The sequence below is a fragment of the Eptatretus burgeri genome, chromosome 1 (assembly GCF_056783735.1).
Source record: "Eptatretus burgeri isolate ZD-2024b chromosome 1, Ebu_testis_v1, whole genome shotgun sequence".
NCBI lineage: Eukaryota > Metazoa > Chordata > Myxini > Myxiniformes > Myxinidae > Eptatretus > Eptatretus burgeri.
In genome coordinates, this window is record NC_140961.1 from 144,476,974 (window position 1) to 144,502,905 (window position 25,932).

The window sequence follows — 25,932 nt, forward strand, 5'->3', positions numbered from 1 at the left end:
TTCTCACACTCCACCGTTTCGACCTTCAATCCCTCCTCTGTCTCCTCCTGACTTTCTTTTGATTTTTCTAATGCCTTCTTTACCTCGTGTCTCGTCTTACACGTCTCCCGAATTATTTTCTCGCCCGCCCCGACCGCGGGCCTGACAGCCGTTGCACTCCCCCCCAGCTCGTTCGTCCCAGCACGTGGCAGCGCCATTTTCTCGCCCGTGGTCCGCGTTGCGCTCCTCGCCATTGCCGTAATGCCTGCCTGCAGGCCTATGCCCATGCTCTGCATCTCACCCCGCATTTCTTTCATTTGGTTTTTCGCTTCGAGTGCGTTTCCATCCATTTTTTTATTTTCCATTTGTTGCGTATTTCTCTTCATTTCGTTGTTCCTTTCTTTCATTCCGTCAATTATGCTCTGCGCGAGTTCCATAACGTGCTGTATTGTCACCTGCCCTGGCCACTCCCACTCACTATATTTAGTGGTGGAGTTATAATAAAAAAACCGACCAGATGAACGGCATCGATGCCTTTCCCAACCTTCTGGTACGGGTTTCTCTTGCACGGTGATCTCGTCCTGAGCCATGGATTCTACACATTCTACATCCATTTCTAATACCCCCGGCTCCCGCTCGCCTTGAGACGCCATCTTGCTTCTCTCAAAGGGTTAATTTGAATCGCTCGTAATTTGGAGGGAATCGGGGGTCGCTTCTCTCACCCCTGGACCGATTCCCGTGAATTTCGCTGGAGACAGGAGAGCCCGTTGTCCCGTTCTCCAATACCAGTGCCGCGAGGAGGGCGATGGATTTGTATCGCACGACCTGACACCAGTGTTACGGATTCGCGCCCGCCGGCGTGCGGACGGCCACGTAACTCGAATCGCGGCACGTCGCCCACCGGACGGACAATCCAGTCGTGACCCTCTCGGACTAACGCCGGGAACCAGTCACGGGTGGACCTTTCGGTCTCACCGCGATCGAGCCAATCGGCCCCCGCGTGGGATAGGGCTGCTCGCCAAATTCGACCTACCCAAGTATCCACACGGAGGGTAGACCGGGCGATCGCACCTCGCCGCAGGTCGACTTCGGACACGGGCCACTTAAGCGACCCGTTCCGTACTATCGGGATAACCGAGCGGTGTTATCGTCGGCCTCGACGGTTCGATTAATTATCGGGCGTATTCAGCCCACTACCAACCCTTTACGTGAAGCAAGATGAGGATTCAATGAAAGAAATGACGAAGCGAAGCGGGAAACAGTTCAACACAAAGCACATTTATTCGCGATGAACGGAAAGCACACATATTCAATTCCACCAAAAGCACATAGAAAAGGAAAAGAAACACAATGCAATTTTACACAAAAAGCAAATGTAAAAGCGAAGACACAATGCAGAGCTAATACCGACTACCGAGCACACGGCAACACTTATACAATTCTACTTCACAGACGGCGCCGACAACACATACCCAAAACCAAGAAAAAGAACACCCTCAAGGATGAGGCGGGCCTGAGGCCGAGACCGGGTCGGGCCTACCCGTCTGGTGATGAGACGCGGAGCGGCGATGGTGCCTCAACTCCGCGGGCCTCGCGGACAGTGTCTGGTAGGGGGTGGGAAAAGGGGCCCCCTTGGTCGCACTATCTCAGCGCGGGGGGAAACAGGAGGGGGTTGCTGATGCTCGGGGAAAGGAGGATTTCTACTCTGTCTCGAGTCCCGCGACGAGCGTCTCCACCTCGACCAGGTCGCGCCGTCGGCCTCCCTGGTGTGCAGCTCCCGGCACGACGCGAGCACCCCCTCGTCTGCCTTCACCGCCTCTCCACAGCTCCGTCCTCTTCGCTCCGACTCCAACGCACACGACGACGACGACGACCAACGACTCTTTTCTGACGAACGCAGCCGCTTATATAAGCCCCGTGGCTTCGCCTTTGACCCCCTGCCTTCGACCTTTCACCTCGCTCCCCATTGGCCCGAGAAAAAGTGGGCGTGAATGCATTTTGATCCATGAATTTGCATATAGCGACCGCCCTCCAACGCCCTGGAGGCGGGGCCAAATCGCCCCTCGCTCACCGATTGGACGGAACAAAAGTGGGCGTGTGTCGTTTTTGATCCGTTTTTGGAGCGGAAAAATCCGTGGTTTTGTACACGCTGTTCGGCGCGCGCCCTGCACGAGTCCAATACCGGTACCCACAAGCGGCGCAAGAACGGTGGCGATGCGACGGTTGCGAGGTGTGACGGGAAAGGTCGTGGCTGTTGTGGTGAAGCGGCGTTGTGGTGGGTGGTTGATGTTGTGACGACTGTTGAGACGCGGTTGGCGGTGGTAACAATGGCGGTTGGTCCAAAATAAAGATAGTAAAAGAAAAACGGCTATCCTGAAGAGTCGCAGCACGCATAAATGACATGTATTCCCACTAGACAACGGGTTTGGGCCTAACTACACATATACTTACCGAGATATCTCACCTTAGGGACCTGAATGGTGGTTTGCGAATTTGGTAACCACAGCAATATATATATATATATATATATATATATATGTATATATATATATATATACATATATATATATACATATATATATATATACATATATATATGTATATGTATATATATATATGTATATATATATATATATATATATATATATATATATATATATATATATATATATATATATATATATATATATATATATATATATATATATATATATATATATATTATTATTCCATTCCAACTGAACAGCATGAGTGGAGAGTGAAACCGTAATGAAAGTCCCACAGGCCATAATTTCATGACCATGGTAAAGGCCCTGTCACACCTTGACGATTTAGCCAACGTATGCCTGACGTGTGCAAAATTGGGCTAAAACGTCGGCACGCGTCGAATACGTTATGGGTAAGTTTGTATACGTTAAGAGCATGCTGGCATATGTCGTAGTACGCTGGTAAACGTCGTTGTTCGCCGAGCTGTTAGACAAATTTTCCATGCTTGAAATTTCCTGACGTATGCCAGCGTATTACTAACACGTTCCGCATAACGCTGGCCATAAGTTTTAGGTATGTTGCGCGATCGTTGACACACGTCGAAACACGTCGAGGTAATGGTTAGCGTACCCGAAACTTATCTCTAACCGATGAGTAACATCTTGTAGGCACGTTACGTGATCGTTGACACACGTCGACACACGTTACTTGAAAGGTACTCGTAAGTCGAAACTCGTCAATGTAATGGTTAGCGTCAGTGTTCCAGACTCCCTGTTTTATTTTTTATTTTTTTCTTCGGTATGACGGTCATGTTGACACTTCGATTTCTCGTGCGGTTATCATATATAATTAAAAGGCTGCGCTCAGCGATTTAAATCATAACCGTCATACCGAAGAAAAAAAAAAAAACCCAGGGAGTCTGGAACATTGACGTGTTTCGACTTGTGAGTAACGTGTGTCAACGATCGCGTAGCGTGCCTACAACTTATGCCAGCGTATGCGGAATGTGTGTCATACATCAAGTACGTCGAGAAATTTTCAACATGCTGAAAATTTCTCGACGTATGCCAGCGTGCTCTTAACGTATACAAAACTTACCCATAACGTATTCGACGTGTACCAGCTTGGTTCGGCAAATTTTTCATACGTCGTCATACGCTGGCTAAGACGTCAAGGTGTGACAGCGGCTTCACACTTCTATGTCTAGTGCGGTTATGATTTGAATCGTCGAGCTGCAGTCTATTAAAGCCGACGCCACGTGATCGTCGGCGATACGCTGCCGCGCTATGCATAAGTTATACTATCGTTGGGCAGAGGTTGTGAACGCCGACAACACGCTCAGCATTCGTTGGTATAAGTTATCTATATGTGATTAAAACGTTCTGTGTACGTTACTAATACGTTATGCATACGTCTAACACGTTATTATACGCCCAAAAATTAAAAATAAACATCAATAGTTCAGCGTACGCCAGCGTTTTACATACATTTTGATACGTTGACATACCCTGGCTAAAACGTCAAGGTGTGACAGCGGCTTAATGGGTGATGTCATTCATTACGAAGGGGACAGTGGAAGAAGTGTTTGAAGAGGTGACGAGGAAAGACGACAAGGACAGGATGGAGGTTGGAGAGTTGGAGATTCATTGCAGAATGCTTTGTTTGTTGGAAGAATATTAAGAAAGGGTGAATTTCCCCCTGCCCCCCCTCACTTTCATGCCCCTTGTTAATGAGGGACATGTGGAGTGTTGAGTTTTTGTGTTCAGGGCATGCGAGAGACTTGCCTTCGTAATAACACAATATACCATCAGAGATGGGGAATCCCCTGCCATTGAATGAAAAAGGTCATACATATTCCAGATCATGAGGGAGGTGAATTGGAAACAAGACACCATTTGGTCATCATCTCGAAAAAGTTCCCCAGGGGTGAGGAACGTAGTAACCAAAAATAATTGAAATCAGATAAGCGGTTTTCCATTTATTACAAAAAACATTTTTTTCAAGATGGCCGCCCCAGTCGGCCATATTGGATCCGGCCACGCCCAAAATCAATAGAGATCTTCCTTTTCAGGTGGGACATGTGTGATCCAAATTTTAAATTGATATGGCGAACAGTTTATGAGTTATCGCACTCGCAGCTAAAAATGTTGACGCCCGGACGGACGGACGGACAGCCGGACGGACAGCTGGACGGACAGCCGGACGACCTGGGTGACAATATCCCCCTTCCGCCATGCGGCGGGGGGATAAAAATAGTAGAGTGGAGTAAAATAAAGGAGCTAGTAGGACGAGAACAAAAAGTTTACCAAAAAATAACTCTTGACGGGAACAACAACAACACTAACGAAAAGGCAAAATTCTGGACAGTTGTCTTGCCGTGAAGGTTATTGGTGGACTGCATGAATTATGAAGACATTGATAGATGATGGACAATACCAACCATCTTCAGGTATGTACCGACCGGGATTTAGATTGTGCTTCTCATTTGTGTTCCTTTACTGCCTTACATCTCGACGGGAATGTTCATACCTTGAACAGAAACCTCCAACTGCAGAGTTTCAAAGCTTACGAGCTGCGAGTAACCCATCTCTATCAGCTCAAACAGCATAACCTGATTGTGTCCGTTGGTGAAGATGAACCGGGTGTAAACCCCGTGGTGAGTACCGAGCACGATGCGCTGGAGGTTCCAACAACTGAGTAGGTGGGTCGGTGGACAGGTAGAACGCTCGACGGAACGTCGATCGTGGTGTTCTGACCGCCAAAGGAAGCTCACGTTTCGGGCATTCACTCTTCCTCAAAGATATTTCCTCCTTTTTGCTCTGGAAACATCAACTTCTTGCTCCCCGTTGCGATTTGGTGTACCTTGATCAACGTCCTGTTGATTTCTCCTTTTTGAAGTAGATAGAAGCATTCACCCTGAATGATTCTTCTGTGTAGAATAATCGGTTGTTTGCAAAGAGAAAGAATAGTTGGGGAATGATTGCTGGACTTGACTGGTTTTCTCTTTTAATCAATGTAATTTTGTTTGTTCTGATCTACTCTAACTATTCCACCAGGTGAAAGTATGGAATCTGGATAAGAGAGACAAATCTGGAAACCCACTTTGCTGCCGAATCTTCAGAGCAATCCCTGGAAACAAACCGACCGAGGTCACATGTCTTGCTCTCCACGAGAGTCTTTACTTCATGGCGATAGGTATTGTGTTTTTTTTTTGTCCTTTCTGGTGACACTTCTTGCATCCCAAATGATTGCAAATGTAGTGCAAGCCAACTTTGCTTCATAATTGTAGGCCAGGTACAAAACCGGTATTGTTCTCCTGATTTATGGTTGTAGGAAAAACATTCTTTGATTTAAGTAGTTTATTCAATCGATTTGAATAGGTGTGTGCGTTGATTTCGAAAACTGCTATTGACCCTGCCAAGCATGGATTCATGGACGGATTCAAAGGGACCTAGGTGGACAGGGTTGGTATGTGACGAGGACAATTTGATTCAATTTTGGTGAAGATCCGGATCCAGGTACTAGAATTTTTGGAGAGATTGGGCCAAAAACGATAAATAGCACAATATTTCAAAAAGTTTTGGCTGGATTATGACAAAACTGGGTCGATGAGTTGGACAGGTGACAAGAACAAGCCGATTAGATTTTGGGTCAGGTACGGATGCAGATCCGTCCCTTCAGTGGGATACAAAACGGAAACCGTTCAGTCTGGCGGAGGTACACGCTCTTTGCAGTGCTATTCCAGTTTAATTTGCTTTACAATTTTTGTTGGAATCCTTTTATTTTTTTATTTTTAACAAACTAAGTCTTGGCTCATGAAAATGGGAAGAGATAAAGGCTATAATGGGAATGTACTGACAGTGGGGCCACATTTTATTTTCATATACAGTGCCATGACTCAGGCAGGAGCGAGAACATGGAATGGATCAGGATGTAATGGAACAAAAGGAACAGTAGAAATAGGGGTGAGAGGGGGGTACGGAAAGGGTAGAGGGTGCAAGACCTCGGAGGCGGTCAAAGACAGAGCCCACTGATCTGTCTGCAATGTGAAAGTGACATATGCATCGCAGGAGAGTCCAGTGATCTTGGGGGGGGGGGGGGGCTGAATTTTCCTGGCATTAGGCTGAGCAAGGTGTGATGCAGAGGTATAAGGCCAGCAGGGCTGCAGTTGGATGCAAGTAAGGGACTGAACAAACAGGAAAAGAGACAAAGGAGGGAAGGAAATAGCAATGTGCATGTGAGAGGGTTAGGTTCGACAGCACCAATAAGGGGAGAAAATATGACTGGTAGGAATGGGGGATGAGATGAGATGAGATGGTTGTTCACCACCTGCTTCAAACCCTCCAGTTTGCCATTGAACAATCTCCAGAGGATGGTTCCACAATCGAGGGAGAAGAGGAACAAAAGAGTTGGGGTGGTTGAAAGGCCTCGATTTTTGAGAGTTCAACCAGGAGGTGGTTACTGGAAGATCACGTGCATCTTGGAGGAGCTGGGGAGGTTCGCAGTTCTCTCATGGAAGAGCAGGTTCACAAACTGTCAAAGGGTATGGGTGGGAATGGTCATGTGAAAGGAGGAATACTACAAAATCGAGTAATGATGGACGAAGAGAAACAAAATGGGAAAGAATAATCGTGGGTCGAAGAGAATGCTGCTGTGCTTGAGGTAGTGATGGACAACGGATTTCAAAGGTTGAAGTGGAGAGGACAAGGCAACGGACAATGGGAGCATATTCAGCAATCTAGAGAATAAGAGGATGATGACTGCAGGTGGTCAATCAATCTGGAGTTTGGGAGGGTTTCTGGAGAAAATCGTGTGACCTGGGGTGGCTTGGGAAGAGCAGAGGAGGGAGATGTTCAGAGCAGAAAGGCCAGATGTAAGGTTGGATAATAGCGAGAGGTAACCAACCTGCCCTGGTGGGAGAGTGATTGTCCTTGGGAATCCCCTTCTGCCTTGATATTCCAACGGTGCAGATGGCCTTGTTCGCCCGATATTCCCTTTTCCTTTCTCGGTTGTACACTATGCTTTTCATTTATTTATTTATTTCTCTGCAGGTTTTACTGATGGAAGTGTCATGTCCATGAAGGGAGATATTACAAAGGACAGGCATTGCAAAACCCAGGTCCATGAAAACTCATCTCCAATCACAGGCTTGGCTTTCAGGCAGGTTGGCAAGGCCATGTACCTGTTTGTTGTCACTACAGATGATGTCCAGGTGAATACATGCATGGGATTGTGAAGTGGAAGAACATTAAATGAAGCTATATACGCATGAAAGCTTGTGTAAACATAAATATAAAACCTCAATTGATGTCACTTTAGTTTTTCTGTGAATTGCATTTCCTTGTTGCAGTGTTTCACTTTCTGCTCAAATCTTATAAATATTTTAGTGCGTTTGTGTGTTATTCTTTGACAACCGAATGGTAGCACCTAGAGGCCCCAAATTGTAGTATAGGTACTTCAGAATGTGGGCAAGGTTTTAAGCTATTCCATGTTAACCTTGATGTCCGTTTTGAGGTCACCAAAGGCCGCTATAAAGTATATATTGGGATGTTGGGTTAGGCAGTGATTCCGCCTGCCCACAGGTAACAGGAAACCACCATGAGGCCAATAATTCCATAGCTTTTCAATGTCCAACAGGTCCCAAAACCACCACCGGGAAATTCTTACCCAGCCGGGCACTGCAGGGTATTCCCCCCCTCCCCTTCTCTCCCCTAGTGCCGGGTAGTCCCTATTAGTGTTTTTATACTTACAATTTTTTCTTTACAAGACACTTCAACACAGGAGGCCATTAGGGCCATCAAAGCCTGCGCTCGTGTTGTCAACTTGTGGTTGTTTTCACCTGCGTGGTGCAAAGCAGGGTTATATTTTGAACACTGGAGAACACAAATCGGATCACAAACTTGCAGTTTAGCCGTAGTTTGACTCCGAATTTGGCAAATTTTACGGCGTCTCGTCCAGAGGGCAAATGTGCACAAAGGAGTAAAGCAATGGTTTTGATCATCTGCCTGTCTGGCAGTCAAACAAAATTGAAAATCATTCCAAACAGGAAACTTATTGTTTTTAAGGATGTTATAAAGGACCCAAGCAGCAGGCACAAATAACTAATACAACATGTTAAATTAGGTGGTGTAAAAGATGGTCAACGGTGATGAACTTCCAAAAAAATTTTTTTTCAGCCTTTAAAACCTTGACCTTATTGAAATTGAATTATATATTTGAACATTGTAAAACACTTGTTTGTACTTCCATAAACCTTCAGTTTAGCAGTACTGGGCAAAATTTTACACTGTCTCAACCAATCAAAGCTGCCGTGCATTCTGGTGGCAGAGTCGGCAGAAGGTTCAGCTCTGAACTGTTCCATTTGACTTGTTTTCTTCGCATTGTTTCCATCGTGCCTGTTTTTCCAAGTTCACGAACAAAGCTAATATATATTGTGCACTGAAACGCAAAACAAGAGTCGAATGCCTCAAGACTGTGTGGGGTGTGGTGTTCTACAAACTCCCTCGTTCGCTTATGCTCCAACCATTACGCCACCAACCTGTTGTTTATTTCAAGCATTGACGCTTCACTTTTACATTCTAGGAAAGATTAATAAAATCCATCTTTTCATTATTTAATGATTGTGTTCTTGCTTTTCCCTTCCTCGTTTTCAGTCACTAAATGTGTCGACGAAAGACTGTGCAAGGGTGCAGTTGGACCAGCATGGCTGTGCTGTTCGCTGTTCAGCTCTCAGTGACCTTTCACAGGACAATCAGTTTGTCATCGCTCGCAATGATTGTGTGTACCTGTACCAACCGGATGAGCGTGGTCCGTGTTTTGCTTTCGAAGGTGAAAAGAAGATCGTTCATTGGTACAGAGGGTTCTTGGTGGTTGTGACCAAAGATTCGAAAGGTGTTTCAAGGTGATCTGCGTCTGTTGATAATTTTAATTGTTTACACAATGGAGCTTTTTATTTCTATTTGTTGGTTGGATCATGTTTCCTGGCATTGTATTTGTTTGACCTCGTCTTTGCCTTGCAGAGTTAATGCAGCGGGTTTGGACAAAGATTCTGTGGACATGAACATATTGACCATTTACGATTTGGGAAATAAACTTATCGCCTATTCTGCACCGTTTCCCGACGTGCTGGATGTCCTGGCCGAATGGGGATCATTGTATGTCGTGACGGGCGATCGTAAACTGATGGCTCTTCAAGAGAGAGACACGCAGACCAAGCTTGAGGTATTATTATTTTTCTCACTTTGTTTTGGTAACAAGATTCCTTGTGTAGCCTTTCCATCAATGTCTTCATTTTCTTTTGAAATAAGGAACTTTTCTTGCACTTTGTATATATATTTACGCTTCGACATTTAGTGAAATGTAAAATCGTTTTTGTTAACCAGATGCTGTTTAAGAAGAACCTGTATGTGCTTGCGATCAACCTTGCTAAAACTCAGCATTTGGATAGCGATGACCTGGCTGATATTTTCCGTCAATATGGGGATCACCTTTACAACAAAGGTGATCACGATGGTGCCATTCAGCAATATATACGGTGAGGGAGTGTTGTTGACGCAAAACGCAATGCTGTAAAACGCTTTACATAACGTGCTATCCTCGGACTTTCCTTCAATTTTTGGATTTATTCTCCAGAACTATTGGGAAGTTGGAACCATCGTACGTAATACGGAAGTTCCTGGACGCTCAGCGAATTCACAACCTCACTGCCTATCTGCAAGCTCTGCATCGGCAGTCGTTGGCCAATGAAGATCACACGACTCTTCTGCTAAACTGCTACACAAAACTGAAAGATGGTTCCAAGTTGGATGAATTTATCAAGGTGACCTGTTTATTGGCTTGCCTTAACAGGTATTATTACTTGTTATTCATATTATCACATCTTAAATTTCGACTGTTATTACCTCCGCAACCTGAGGTGGACGTAGGTTACGTTTTCACTCGTTTGTTTGTTTTGTCTGTCTGCCTGTGAGCATGATATCTCAAAGACGTGGACGGATTCGGCCGAATCTTGGTGGACAGGTTTGGTGGTGACGAAGAGAAATTAATTGGATTTTGGTGGAGATCTAGATCCGGATTCTAGTATTTTTAAAGTGTTTCTTTATCATTGAGAGATGGGGCGAAAAACGATAAACAACACAATATCTCAAAAAGTTGTGAACGGATTACGACAAAACTTGGTGAAGGAGTTTGATAGGTGGCAAGAACAAGCCAATTAGGTTTTGGTTAAGGAACTGATGCAGGTCCGGCCGATCATTGGGATACAAAATGTAAACTCTTCAACCTGTTGGTGGTATGCGTTCCACCAAGTGCCGTTCTTAACAGAAATCATTGCATCTGGCATGGACTGATTTGAAAGGCGAAAAACAAAAAATCAAACTCAGAGATGCTGGAATAATTTGAATATGGATACCTGTGTTGCTATTTCATCGCTTTGATCGACGTACGTGCACTTTTTCTGGAAGATCGAGACCAACCTTATTCCTATTGTCTTGCCTTACGACACCGCAGCTCTGGCTTTCACACAACACATTTGGTGTTTGTGTGAGACAAAACACAAACCAAAACAAAACAAAAAACATGTGGTGTGAGACGCCTTGTATCCACAACCTTTGGAGACAGAATCGGGTTAGACCGTCTCTGAGCATCTCCTCCCCGAGAGTTCCCTGGGGCCACAAAGGCTTCTGTTCTCCAGTCGATTGGTGATTGCTTGTGAAATAAGCACCTTGCTTTCAATTCCTGGCTCAAACCTTGACTTGTTTTGAAACAAACTCCCAACCTTTAACGGGCTTCAATTTTGGTCGAGCTATAATTTTACCCTTCTAAAAAGAAGATTTGTTACCCAGAATTGGTCTGCGGTGTGGTCATATGAAGTGTGCTTTTTTGTGTGGTTGCTTTATTCTAGACCCGAGAAGTGATATTTGATGTTGAGACAGCAATCAAGGTCCTTCGTCAAGCTGGATACTTCGACCATGCTTTGTTTCTGGCTGAGCGCGATCAGCAACATGAGTGGTATTTAAAAATTCAGTTGGAAGACAAAAAGGTGAGATTATTTTTTTCATCCATGATTCAAGGACGAGTTTGGGATATTTGTACAAGCTCTGGCACGTTTTAAAAAATGTATATATTTATTTATTTTTTAAATTGCTTTCACATAAAAGTTCCATCTTTCGTGTCATGTACGTGACTGTTTCTTTGTTGCCATCAACCGACTCTTGCAGCTGGAATTTTAGCAAGGAAAATGGCTTTGTGGACCTGACAAAAGACTTTCCGAGACAGCTCGGCATTTTCCATCAGATATGGCTTTCTGCTGGTAGAGCAGAATAAGCACCAAGCTTGGAAATTACTTGTTTCAGCAGCAAAGTATTCAAAACCTGCCCTCAGGTGTAGACAGGTACCAAAGGAATTTTTCATCACGCGAGTTAGCAAATGTTTATTTTGGTCTGGAAAGGGGTTTACATTTGTTTCGGTTCTGCAAAACCTCAACTCCTCCGAGGCAGTGGCACCCAACATACATCAATCGGGTAAGGTCAGGTATGGGAGCATGCGCCAGAACAGCGCGTCGCTGCGTCCACTTTCCGCCGGTACTTCAGGGGCCTCCATCTGGCCATCCCCGTCTCCTTGAGATGCCGATCAACCTGCTGCAACCACAAGGCACATGGTCGGCCTATTGGCCTCCTCCACTCACGAGACTCCCTCGCTGAGAGAATCTGGTGAGCAGGATCAGCGTCAGGAAAACGAGCCATGTGTCCATACAGCCGCAGCTAGCGCTCACGTACTATGCGGGTAACAAATCTCATTTGAGTCTCTCTCAGCAACCGCTCGTTGGACACAAAATCCGACCAGCGATAGCCAAGGATTCTCCAAAGAGACCTGGTACCAAAGGAATTAAGTCTCCGTCTCAGATCCTTGGTCAGAGTCCAAGTCTCACATTCATCGAGGAAGACTCAGACTTTCGTCCTCCCGCACAGGTACCGGCAGCGCCACACCCCATTATCCAGTGAATCCATGACTCCCCAGGCCCGAACCAAACGACTATTGACCTCTGACTTTTCATCAATTCCAAGGCAGTTATTAGTATTTGTTTAGCTGGCCCTTTCCATACGTCTCGTAGGTAAATGGGACAAGGTGCGTTGCGTCGGGCTTTTAATTAGATCTTCAACCCTATAGTCTTTCGTTTCTTTAATTTACTCGACTTCCCTTCATTTCAAACACAAACCTGCGATGCATGCATGCAGTAGCGTCAGGAAGGCATGGCGCAACAGCTGCCTCATTTGCATAAGCGCGCCATTTCCTGTTCAAACATCGTGCCACTAATCAAGCGACGTCTCAACTCAGACCCTCAACATGACACTATAACCCTCACCATAATCACTCCAAACGCCTCTTAAAAATCCCCACAACAACCTGCACCTGACCTCTTCACAACAAATGCCACAACTACCAACCACTTCAACCTCATCACCACAATCTCCTCAACCACACCCAACATTTCAACACCTTGACTGCAAACACCACAGCGCTTCCCTCACAACTGCCATCAACCACTTGGACACTCAACACAGTCTCTGAGGGTGCCGGAGGAACGAAGGGCATGCGAGCCGGGGTGTTTCGGCATGTAACAAAGCGCAAACGTGCGCTGGGGTCCTTTCAAAGATGTGCTGGTCGCTAAATAACCACTCTCGAATGGAGTGCAGTACACGTTCAGGGCCGGAGAGCACTCACGAAACCCTCGGCTAATGATAATTGTGGAGCTGTGTCGCGTGGCCAGGCTGAGGAAACTGAGGCCATTTTTGGCTCTGTAGTCTGGCGGGGCGGGGCGACTTTTCGGGGTGCCATCTACGCACCAATGGGGATGCACAGAAATGCCTACAGGGTCCTTTGATCCGCTTTCTGGCTCCTCCCTTGCCCAGGCTTTATAAAAGAGAATCGATCAGGCTCAGTTGAGATATTTTTCGTCCAAGCTCTTTCGTCCAGCCACCAAGTGGAATCTCTAAGGAGCCTTTGCCCAGCCGAGCGCCACCGAGCTGAGAGGGCAGCGCAACCGAACTAACAGCTAAGTTCTTCTGTTTAATAGAAGTTAAGATTGCAGAAGTTGTTCTTGGGTTAACTCTGCACTGTCTTCTTTTGTATATACTAGTGCGGGCCCGTAGGTGCGTAAACGATGACTGGATTGGGGCATTTTTCACCCCCCCTCACCCCCTCTCTCGCCCCCTTCTCTCGTGGGTGAGGCGTGCCAGTATGTGCAGCTTCGTTCCTTCGCTCTCGTAAACGATGACTGGATTGGGGCATTTTTTCAATTAGATCGGACCAACCTTATCATAAATGGCCATAACTTGGGAAACACCTGGGAAACATACTCAGGTCCCCAGCGTCAATTGTGATGTCATATCAAACGAAGAAGAATTGCGTCGCCCCCCTAGTCTCCCCCCTCCTCTCTCGCCCCTCTCTCTCGCCCCCACTCTCACCCCCTCCCTCTCTCGCCCCCTCCTCTCTCCCCCTCTCTTGAATTGTGATGCTCCCCCTCTCTCCCTCCCTCTCTCCCTCCCTCTCTCCCTCCCCCTCTCTCCCTCCCCCTCTCTCCCTCCCCTCTCTCCCTCCCCTCTCTCCCTCCCCTCTCTCCCTCCCCTCTCTCCCTCCCCTCTCTCCCTCCCCCTCTCTCCCTCCCCTCTCTCCCTCCCCCTCTCTCCCTCCCCCTCTCTCCCTCCCCCTCTCTCCCTCCCCCTCTCTCCCTCCCCCTCTCTCCCTCCCCCTCTCTCCCTCCCCTCTCTCCCTCCCCCTCTCTCCCTCCCCCTCTCTCCCTCCCCCTCTCTCCCTCCCCCTCTCTCCCTCCCCTCTCTCCCTCCCCCTCTCTCCCTCCCCCTCTCTCCCTCCCCCTCTCTCCCTCCCCCTCTCTCCCTCCCCCTCTCTCTCCTCTCTCCTCTCTCCTCTCTCCCTCCCCTCTCTCCCTCCCCCTCTCTCCCTCCCCCCACTCCCTCCCCCTCTCTCTCCCCCTCTCTCCCCCTTTCCCCTTCCTCTCTCCCCTCCTCTCTCGCCCCTCTCTGTAAATGTATTCACAAAAAACAAATAAATAAATAAACATTAATTGTGACGTCATTCATGGCATCATAGCACCGTGTCCTGTCATTGGTTTGGTAAATAAATGGCCATAACTTGGGCACCGCTCGTCCGATTGATATCAAACCTCGAAGGCACATCCGCGGGTCCCCAGCAATATTCCTGGCATGTTTCAATCAGATCTGACCGGCGGTCGTCGAGAAACGGTGGTCACACACACACACACACACACACACACACACACACACACACACACACACACACACACACACACACACACACACACACACACACACACACACACAGCTGGAATTATAGATAGATTGTATACCGCTCCTTCCCAATTCTATATCTAGGTGATGCATGACATCATCGCCAGGCACCGAAGGGTGGGAGTACTCAATGTTTACTCTGTTTTCTTGTTCGTTGCAAAATCGACGATTTTGCAAGTATATTGGTTAGTCGATTTTTAGGTAAGCTCGCTGACCTAATATAACTGTTTAATGTCCTCAGGTCTGTCTGTCTGTCTGTCTGTCTCCGTCCGTCTGTCAAAAATTTTTCTTTCTCTATCTCCTCCTAGATGTCTCGGCCGATTGAGTTCTAACTTGACACTATGATAATACTAGTTGCTCTCTATAGATCGTCTGAGCCCTTTTTCCCATTTTCGCCTCGGGGTCAAGGTTTCATCGAAATCGGTTTGCTGGCTTGTGCTGTGGAGCCTCGCGTTGCACGCGCACACACACACACACACACACACACACACACACACACACACACACACACACACACACACACACACACACACACACACACACACACACACACACACACACACACACCACACACACGGAAAACCCGACAATAATGGATATCTAGCGAATCCAAAAAACAGATAGATAGGGGTGAAAATATAACCTCCTGCACCTTCGGTGGCAGAGGTAATTACTTAATTATTGTAGATTTATTACTTACGAAATCTTAAGATTTCGTAAGTAAAGTTGCGGATTCGCGCCCGCCGGCGTGCTGACGGCCACGTAACTCGAATCGGGGCACGTCGCCCACCGGACGGACAATCCAGTCGTGACCCTCTCGGACTAACGCCGGGAACCAGTCACGGGTGGACCTTTCGGTCTCACCGCGATCGAGCCAATCAGCCCCCGCGTGGGATAGGGTTGCTCGCCAAATTCGACCTACCTAAGTACCCACGCGGAGGGTAGACCGGGCGATCGCACCTCGCCGCAGGTCGACTTCGGACACGGGCCACTTAAGCGACCCGTTCCGTACTATCAGAATAACCGAGCGGTGTTATCGTCGACCTCGACGGTTCGATTAATTATCGGGCGTATTCAGCCCACTACCAACCCTTTACGTGAAGCAAGATGGGGATTCAATGAAGGAAAAGACGAAGCGAAGCGGGAGAACAGTTCAATAATAAAGCACATTTATTCGCGGCACACGGGAAGCACACATATTCAATTCCACCAAAAGCACACAGAAAAAACACAATTCCATTTACACAAAAAGCAAATATAAAAGTGAAGACAATGCAGAGCTAATACCGACTACCGAGCACACGGCAACACTTATACAATTCTACTTCACAGACGGCGCCGACAACACATACCCAAAACCAAGGAAAAGAAATACCCTCAAGGATGAGGCGGGCCTGAGGCCGAGACCGGGTCGCGCCTACCCGTCTGGTGATGAGACGCGGAGCGGCGATGGCGCCTCACTCCGCGGGCCTCGCGGACAGTGTCTGGCAGGGGGTGGGAAAGGGGCCCCCTTGGTCGCACTATCTCAGCGCGGGGGGAAACAGGAGGGGGTTGCTGATGCTCGGGGTATAGAGGATCTTTATTATCCCTGGTGTGCGTCTCCACCTCGGCCAGGTCGCGCTGCCGGCCTTCCTCGGGCGTGCAGCTCCCGGCACCGTCGCGAGCACCCCCTCGTCTGCCTTCGCCGCTGCCGCCTCTCCGCCTCTGGACTCTCCACCCTGGACTCTTCTTTGGGCTCTCCTCGTTCGACTCTCTTCAGCTTCTCCAGCTACTGCAGGCTTCGGGCTCCAGACTTCCACACCGCTCTGACTGACGAACACGGTCCTTTTATCCCCCCGTAGCTTCGCCTTTGCCCCCCTCCCTTTGGCCTTTCACCTCGGTCCCCCTTGCCCCGAGAAAATGTGGGCGTGAAGGCTTTTGATCCACAAATTTGCATATATCGATCGTCCTGGAGGCGGGGCCAATTCGCCCCTCGCTCACCGATTGGACGGCAAAAAGTGGGCGTGTGTCGTTTTTGATCCGTTTTTGAAGCACAAAATCCGTGATTTTGTACACGCTGTTCAACGTGCGCCCTGCACGAGTCCAACACCGGTACCCACAGCGGGGCAAGAACGGTGGCGATGCTACGGTTGCGAGGTGTGACGTGAAGGTCGTGGCGGTTGTGGTGAAGCGGCGTTGTGGTTGGTGGTTGATGTTGTGGTTGTGGTGGTAATCATGGCGGTTGGTCCAAAATAAAGATAGTAAAAGAAAAACGGCTATCCTGAAGAGTCGCAGCTCGCATAAATGACATGTATTCCCACTAGACAACGGGTTTGGACCTAACTACACATGTACTTACCGAGATATCTCACCTAAGGGACCTGAATGGTGGTTTGCGAATTTGGTAACCACAACACTACCCCCTCCCCTTTTTACAGACTCGTCCCGAGTCGTCAAATTTTCGTGTGCCATCATGTGTAGTTTTCCCCTAGTACATTTTACCTACGGATCCCTGAGTGCGACATTCATGGTATTCGTGTCCCCAAAATAAATAACCTGAGGGCTGCGTAACTATCTAAACAAACTCACTCACACGGACGACTTAAATAAAATTGCCGGCGCTAAGACATACATGCCGGGGGCGCACTCATATGTACAGTACATCTTAACCTTAACTTACAAATTTTACACTAAACCATGGCCCAGGATCATTGAACTCTGCAAAAGAAAAGCAGTTAGCAGGGAGCCAGGCTGCCCACATGCAGTCTCTGGCTCAAAACAATGCAGGTGACAGGGAACGTGGCTGGCTGCTCACACGCAGTCCAAGGCCTTCCCTTTTGAACTGAACGCAGTGAACCACAACGGTGCATGGGCTGCACAAACGTAGTCTCTGTGCCAGCTCAAGTGGCACACGCAATGAGCACAACGAATGAATGGATGAATGGATGGACGCAAAACACGGTGCACGGGCTGCCACTGCAGGCCCGTGTTGTAGCTGCCAACGGGGCAGTTCTTGCAGCTTGCAAACTGTTGCCTTGATCCTGGCGCACATGGAAATGAACAGGGGGGGGGGCAAAGCAAAAATTGAACGGGGCTGGTGAACGTGGGCAGTGGGCATGGCAAAGGCAGAGGCAGCAGGCAAACACAGCCCGCAGAAGAAGGCCGCTGCAGGCAAACACAGCCCGCAGAAGAAGACCGTTGCAGGCAAACACAGCCGGCAGATGAACTGGCCGGCACAGGCCTTGAAGTACAGCAGCTGCAGACGAAGTGGCCGGCACAGGCCTTGAAGTACAGCAGCTGCAGACGAAGTGGCCGGCACAGGCCTTGAAGCAAAACACGGCCAGCCGATGGCACAGGCCTTGCAGCAAAACAACAGCTGCCGATGAAGTTGGCCGGCCTCCGCCTTGAAGACAAACACGGCCAGCCGATGAAGTTGGCCAGCCTTTGCCGTTCAGTGGAGGTTGGTGGAGGGAGTGCGGTGGTGCTGGCCACTTGGAAGGCGGGCTCGGACCTACCTACCTGTCTCCCTCCCAACCTATCGCCTTTGCCTGTCACTGTACATACCCACTCCCTTAATTTGTCAAACCCCAATTTAGCCCCAACTTATTTTTTTTGTTGTTTTTATTTTTACTTCCCCTCTATAAATCGTCCCCTAACCCCCTTTATCGTCTTTGTTCGGCTAACCTATCCTGTCACCTAGCCTACTCCCAACCCCTACGTTCCCTTCCCGGAGGGGAATAAGGGAGAGCTAACGTCCTGTGTCGATGCCCAACGAAGCCTCAGAATGGCCTCCCCAGAGGTCGGCGATCTAACCCAAAGTGGGTCCAGCGGCCCACAACGACAGCGAGGGAATGGATGGTGCGGAGGGGTACATCTCCTAATCTACCCTAACCATTTAACTGTTAAACTACCCCGGGGCTTTCAACAAGCGCCTTTTGCTTAAACTATTGGTTCTAACAACCCAGATTCCCGTCGCCTGTGTTGGTGTCCTCACAATTTCGGGCCTCGCCCCCCAATTTTCTCTCCGTGCCCTCACACGGTCTCCTGGCTGGGACACGTGGCTCCCTTTGGCAGGCACGACCCTCTGCCGAATCTCCCGCTATGGCACCCCCGGGCACTACACTGCCTCCGAGCCTACCAGCTCCCTAACACCGGGGAGTGCCCCCCATGGCACCTCCCCTGAAACGCACACGTGGCAGGCCGGCCTCCCGGGCCCCTTTCCGAGGGTCACCCGTGCCCACAACACTGCCCACGCGGCTAATGGCGCCCCGGGCCCCCGCACCAAGCAGGCGCACCCGTGCCCACTACTCTATCCCGGCCCCCCATGGGCCCATGGCCTACCGCGGCCGACTAGCCTGGTGCCCGGGTACCCACTCAGCGATACTCACCTTTCGCAGCCACGCTCCCAAGCCCGTCAACAGGGCTCCTGCACCGCTCCAAATGGGTCTCGAGCCTACTTTCCCACCAACAACAAAACGACCTCCATTTTTCAATTTGACTAACCCAGCTAACTCACTCTACACTGACCCCGGGGTCCCTTGGGCGGGAGTCACTCCTCCCCCCAATCACTCATCGCACCATGCATTCCCCATTCACTCCATACACACAGACCCGCTGGCCTCACTCACTCAACAAGTACTCACCTCACAACTCACCAACTCTTCAACACACACACCACTGAACTCTGCCATCCTTCTAACTGCACCCCCTAACTAACTCGTGCTCCCACGTCGTCCCTTAAACTACAGCACGTTCCTTTTAACACTACGTAGCTAAGCTATGTCCCCTCTACACATTCACAAGTCTGTCCATGTCCCCAAATAAATCATTTTATTTCCCCACCTAAATCTGGCTACAATCCCTCTAACTAATCCATTCCACGGACTCCATGAGGACTTACCCCTGCCCCATGAAGTCGGTCTAGCTAAGCTAACCCTTCCCCCTAACTAGTTTCCATCCTGTGCCCAGGGTAAGGGGGTCTTTCACCCCTTGCCCAGGAATCCTGTACACCCGAAAGTGAGGCTTGCTTTTTTTTTTTCCATGCGTTGCACCTGCGCGGCAACTCAGAGCTCGCGCACTTTGCACCTGCCCGTGACGTCATGCAGCTGCACGTGTTCCTCGTCCCTCCTTGGACGGGACCATCCGGCAGAGATACCCCTCCTGCCGGATTCCAACCCCACGTGCAGCCATGACGTCACCGTGCGCATAAAAAAAACAAGCCCCACGTCTCGAGGGGTTCCCCACGCGAACACATGTGCTTTGCCCGTTGGAGCTTAACACACACGATCGCGTGGAGAACCCGTCCGGTCCAAATCTGTTATCCTGCCTAAACTTTGTCCGTCCGCGGGATCGGCAAATCCACCGCGTGCGTTTCCGGACCGGGACTTCACTCTCGCAAGCGAGCACATGGTGGTCTCGTGCGTTGCACAGCACGGACCTCGTGCTCACTGCTGGGTGAACCCGGCACAGTCCCCGAAACAGCTACAGCCGCTACTCGGCTTTCGTTTCTCCCATGTCGCCGTCTCCGTCTCCATTCGACCCACGCACACCTGCGTGTTACGACGCACACACTCCACTCCATCACATTCACACCGGGAGACGCGGCTGCGTGCTCCCGCATGCCCACCGACATCTCCCTCACATACCGCTCTCTCACACACACGGTCTCCCTTGCATACGGCCGTTCACTCACGCGTGCCTCACTACTCACACAAACCATACTACTCACACACGCGGGGGCACTCAACCGCTGTGCCTCATCCACACACCGTGCCTCACTCGTACACGCGGGGGCACTCAACCGCGGTGCCTCATCCACACTGGCCGTTTCACTCACACACACGGCCTCTTCCACACACGGTGCCTCATCCACACACGGCGTGCTGGGAAGCACGCACTCCGGCACCATCGCCACCACACCACTCACACACGGGGTCGCTTCCACACATGGGGACGCACTCACACCTTGCACCACACACACAGGGACAACCACACTGGGGATTCGAGTCCCCACAAGGGTCTCCGGGGCCTCTATATCCCCCAAGCTCTCCGTGCACCCGTCCACAGCACTCGTCTCCTCAACCTCGCAAAGCACGACCGAACTCACCTGGTCGTGACTCGCCTCAAGGGGGCATACTCCCTCCCCTCGTTCCTGGAGGAGGCCATCCAGCTGCTCGCACCGGGTCCCTGCACGCTCCGCGAGCTCACCCCCATTATCCTCCACTACCTCCGTGTGTGTGTGCGCGTCACTTACCCCGTCTTCATCGTGCAGTCTTCCCTCTATCGTTCCCATCTCCCGTGTCTCTGCCAACTCAGTCACCTCTTCACCCTTTACCTCCCTTGTCTCTACTATTTTTATTCCCTTTGTCGTCACCTTGTGTCTCGTCTCGCACGTTTTGGTCTCCCCATTTAATTTTTCCCTTTCGGTCACCGTTGCACCCCCACCCAGCTCGTTCGTTTCTACACGTGGAGTCGCCATTTTTATCTCCCTGGTCACGGCCTTCATGCCCACCTGCAGGCTTCGGCCCATGTTCTGCGTCTCACCCCGCAGCTTTTTCGTTTCTTCCTTCATTTGCTGTGTATTCGCATCCATTTTTTCGTTCATTTTTTTTATTTTGTCATTTATGCTCTGCGCGAGTTCCATAATCTGCCGCATTGTCACCTGCCCTGGCCACTCCCACTGACTACATTTAGTGGTGGAGTTATAATAAAAAAACCGACCAGATGAACGGCATCGATGCCTTTCCCAACCTTCTGGTACGGGTTTCTCTTGCACGGTAATCTCGTCCTGAGCCATGGATTCTACATTACTATTACACATACCAAATCCACCCGGCACCCGCTCGCCTTGAGACGCCATCTTGCTTCTCGTGAAGGGTTAATTTCGCTCGCTCGTAATTTGGAGGGAATCGGGGGTCGCTTCTCTCACCCCTGGATCGATTCCCGTGAATTTAGCCGGAGACAGGAGAGCCTGTTTTCCTGTTCTCCGATACCAGTGCCGCGAGGAGGGCAATGAATTTGTATCGCACGACCTGACACCAGTGTTACGGATTCGCGCCCGCCGGCGTGCTGACGGCCACGTAACTCGAATCGGGGCACGTCGCCCACCGGACGGACAATCCAGTCGTGACCCTCTCGGACTAACGCCGGGAACCAGTCACGGGTGGACCTTTCGGTCTCACCGCGATCGAGCCAATCAGCCCCCGCGTGGGATAGGGTTGCTCGCCAAATTCGACCTACCTAAGTACCCACGCGGAGGGTAGACCGGGCGATCGCACCTCGCCGCAGGTCGACTTCGGACACGGGCCACTTAAGCGACCCGTTCCGTACTATCAGAATAACCGAGCGGTGTTATCGTCGACCTCGACGGTTCGATTAATTATCGGGCGTATTCAGCCCACTACCAACCCTTTACGTGAAGCAAGATGGGGATTCAATGAAGGAAAAGACGAAGCGAAGCGGGAGAACAGTTCAATAATAAAGCACATTTATTCGCGGCACACGGGAAGCACACATATTCAATTCCACCAAAAGCACACAGAAAAAACACAATTCCATTTACACAAAAAGCAAATATAAAAGTGAAGACAATGCAGAGCTAATACCGACTACCGAGCACACGGCAACACTTATACAATTCTACTTCACAGACGGCGCCGACAACACATACCCAAAACCAAGGAAAAGAAATACCCTCAAGGATGAGGCGGGCCTGAGGCCGAGACCGGGTCGCGCCTACCCGTCTGGTGATGAGACGCGGAGCGGCGATGGCGCCTCACTCCGCGGGCCTCGCGGACAGTGTCTGGCAGGGGTGGGAAAGGGGCCCGTTGGTCGCACTATCTCAGCGCGGGGGGAAACAGGAGGGGGTTGCTGATGCTCGGGGTATAGAGGATCTTTATTATCCCTGGTGTGCGTCTCCACCTCGGCCAGGTCGCGCTGCCGGCCTTCCTCGGGCGTGCAGCTCCCGGCACCGTCGCGAGCACCCCATCGTCTGCCTTCGCCGCTGCCGCCTCTCCGCCTCTGGACTCTCCACCCTGGACTCTTCTTTGGGCTCTCCTCGTTCGACTCTCTTCAGCTTCTCTAGCTACTGCAGGCTTCGGGCTCCAGACTTCCACACCGCTCTGACTGACAAACACGGTCCTTTTATCCCCCCGTAGCTTCGCCTTTGACCCCCTCCCTTTGACCTTTCACCTCGCTCCCCATTGGCCCGAGAAAAAGTGGGCGTGAAGGCTTTTTGATCCACAAATTTGCATATATCGATCGTCCTGGAGGCGGGGCCAATTCGCCCCTCGCTCACCGATTGGACGGCAAAAAGTGGGCGTGTGTCGTTTTTGATCCGTTTTTGAAGCACAAAATCCGTGATTTTGTACACGCTGTTCGACGTGCGCCCTGCACGAGTCCAACACCGGTACCCACAGCGGGGCAAGAACGGTGGCGATGCTATGGTTGCGAGGTGTGACGTGAAGGTCGTGGCGGTTGTGGTGAAGCGGCGTTGTGGTTGGTGGTTGATGTTGTGGTTGTGGTGGTAATCATGGCGGTTGGTCCAAAATAAAGATAGTAAAAGAAAAACGGCTATCCTGAAGAGTCGCAGCTCGCATAAATGACATGTATTCCCACTAGACAATGGGTTTGGACCTAACTACACATGTACTTACCGAGATACCTCACCTAAGGGACCTGAATGGTGGTTTGCGAATTTGGTAACCACAACAGTATATTGGTGACTTCCGTCCTCTGTGTGTGTTTGTGTGTTTGTTTGTAGGCACGATAACTCGAGAACGGAAGAAGCTACCAATGTCAAATTGCACCACGTGATTCAGGAGGGTGATGGCTAGCGCTGCTTAGATTCTGGTCAAAATCGGTCAAAGGTCAAGGTCACAGTGAGGTCAAACATAATTCCGTAAATTAATATGGAGAAATGGAGTATTTTGCTTCGGTCGACGTTACGAGTTTGTTTTAACTTCGATTTTAATTTTGTCTTCGGTTTTTTGCGATCGCTTAGGACGCTTAACACTCGGTCGTCGAAATTCTGGGAAAATCGGATGTTTTGGAGACGTTTTAAGATTGTATAAAAAATATTTCACTCGCCGCGTCACGGCTCGTCACGTGGTGCAGCGCGCTTGAGTAGAGGCGTCGTTGAGTCACGTAAAGGTTTTGCGTGTGCGCGCTGACGGTGTTTTCGATAAAGATGGTGTTTAAAAGTCATTTTTTTTTAATCCCAATAAAGGTTATCATCGCATGCCTGACTCGCTAAGCCGTCGGATTATGTAAAGATTGTTGGTGGATGTCCGAATGTTACGGTTTTGTGACTTTGATAAAATAATATTAAATAATTGCTTGGAGAAATGGAGATTTTTGCTTCGGTCGACGTTACGATTTTTGATGGTTTGGTACAGAATCGTCGTAGAAATTTCTGGTTTGCGTCGCTACCTTCTCTCGAGACAGCTTTTATTAGACAAGGTCAGAGGTCAAGTTGACGATTTCGTAAGTACCAGTCGATGACTGCTTGTTTATTTTCTTTCTCATCCCTTCAATATCTCAGGCATATTTTGAGCTGGGGAAGCTGATATTTGGTCACGACATTGACCAAGTGACTTGGTTATAATGGGTATTTTTGATTTATCATTTGTACATATTTACCTCAAAAGTAAATTTGAACACGTACACCGCTCCCTCCCAATTCCGTCTTCACGTGCTGCACGGCAACATTGCGGGGGCCACAAAGGCGCTGGAAATTGGCTGCAAGTTTTAGAAATTAAATCCTTTGTACTTCGAGGTAATATGTTCCAAATTTGAGCATCGTCCATTTCAGCATTCTTCAGTTTTCAAGGAAAACCCTCAAATCACGTTGGTGTCTGTCTGTCTGTCCAAAATGTGTTGGCGCTCATATCTCAAGGGCTATATATTGAAATGAGCTGAGATTTGGAATATACATCAGAGAATATATCTAATTAATGGAGGAGGAGAGGAGAAGATTGGGACCATACTCTGTGCAGAGCGTTGGTGCTGCCGAAGCAGTCTCCTTAGCTATTGTGCACAATCCTGGACGGGTCGCCACTCTGACATAGTATACTAGCAAGCTGTCACTCATTTTGCCGACCTCGGATGGATGACAAGCCGAGTTAACCCCACCTGGTATTAATTCAACAGCTGAGCAGGATTTGAACTTGGGGACCCTCAGATCTCAAGCCCACCACCCTAACCATTAAGCCAACACCAGGCATTAATTAATGGCTTTCATAACAAATTCCACCAAAGTGCCAAAGGTTTTTCTTTTTTGCTATTGTTTGCTCATATTCAACGACATGCATTATCCAACGACGACATGTCGTTGAATATCAATATCAACATGTCGTTGAATATCATATTCAACGACATGCAACGACAGAAACATCATGCAATTCTGCTCGGTTTCCAACGAAGGGCAGCACCATCTATCATTTTTGCAAACGCATTAGTAGATCAATAAATTTTTGATTCAAATAAGGCATCTACAATTGTCCATACTCGTTACCCTGCACTCGCAAAGTGAAAAGCAGGGTTAAGCGAACGCTAGTGTACATACGTACGTCATACGTGTCTGCATTTTGTTAAGGTTGAAAACCGTTCAGCGGAGAAAATTGAACCTCTACCACGTGTTACATGACCGTGTGATTATGCCGTCACTCTTTTGATGTCAACAGGCAAATTTTCTAAAATCCTCAATTTTCATCTGATTGACTAGAAATTTGAACAGGATTTTCATATCAAGTCACTGAATTTAACCACCACATATTTTTGAGCTCGAACTTAGGCCAAATTTCTGAAATCCTCAGTTTTCTTCCGATTAACTTGAAAACTTGATTTGAATAGAATTTTCATATCAGGTCACTAAATTCAACCAGCAAGCATTTTTGAGGTCAACGTAGGTAAAAATCATAATATAATGGGCGTAAGCCTGGAACTTCAAACACACTTTTCTCCGAACGTATTCTGTTCATACTTCCAAAATCTTCACATTATGTGTTCCATGTATTTTCGCAGGTGATAGCGGATTCAAAAAAATCGAATATAGATCGAATTTTCAGAGGGAATCTATGACGTCACAATCAGCAGCGTTCGGCGGCAAACCGACGGCCGGGTCCCAGACGACGTGCTTTACTTAACCAAGTCCATGAGTTCA

At 48.9% G+C, this 25,932-nt stretch overlaps 1 protein-coding gene across 3 annotated transcripts in view; it reads left to right on the forward strand.

Moving 5' to 3' along the window:
- VPS11 (VPS11 core subunit of CORVET and HOPS complexes) overlaps positions 1-25,932 on the forward strand; it is a 66,757-nt gene that overhangs the window by 11,001 nt on the left and 29,824 nt on the right. For 2 of the 3 annotated variants that reach the window (XM_085846607.1, XM_085846589.1), the window contains exons 2-9: positions 4,974-5,122; positions 5,523-5,661; positions 7,518-7,678; positions 9,120-9,367; positions 9,486-9,687; positions 9,849-10,000; positions 10,099-10,285; positions 11,369-11,506. In XM_085846607.1, coding sequence (XP_085702733.1) covers positions 4,974-5,122; positions 5,523-5,661; positions 7,518-7,678; positions 9,120-9,367; positions 9,486-9,687; positions 9,849-10,000; positions 10,099-10,285; positions 11,369-11,506 — 1,376 coding nt within the window. The remainder of the gene's footprint in view (positions 1-4,973; positions 5,123-5,522; positions 5,662-7,517; positions 7,679-9,119; positions 9,368-9,485; positions 9,688-9,848; positions 10,001-10,098; positions 10,286-11,368; positions 11,507-25,932) is intronic. The other variant, XM_085846598.1, reaches the window with a different exon arrangement.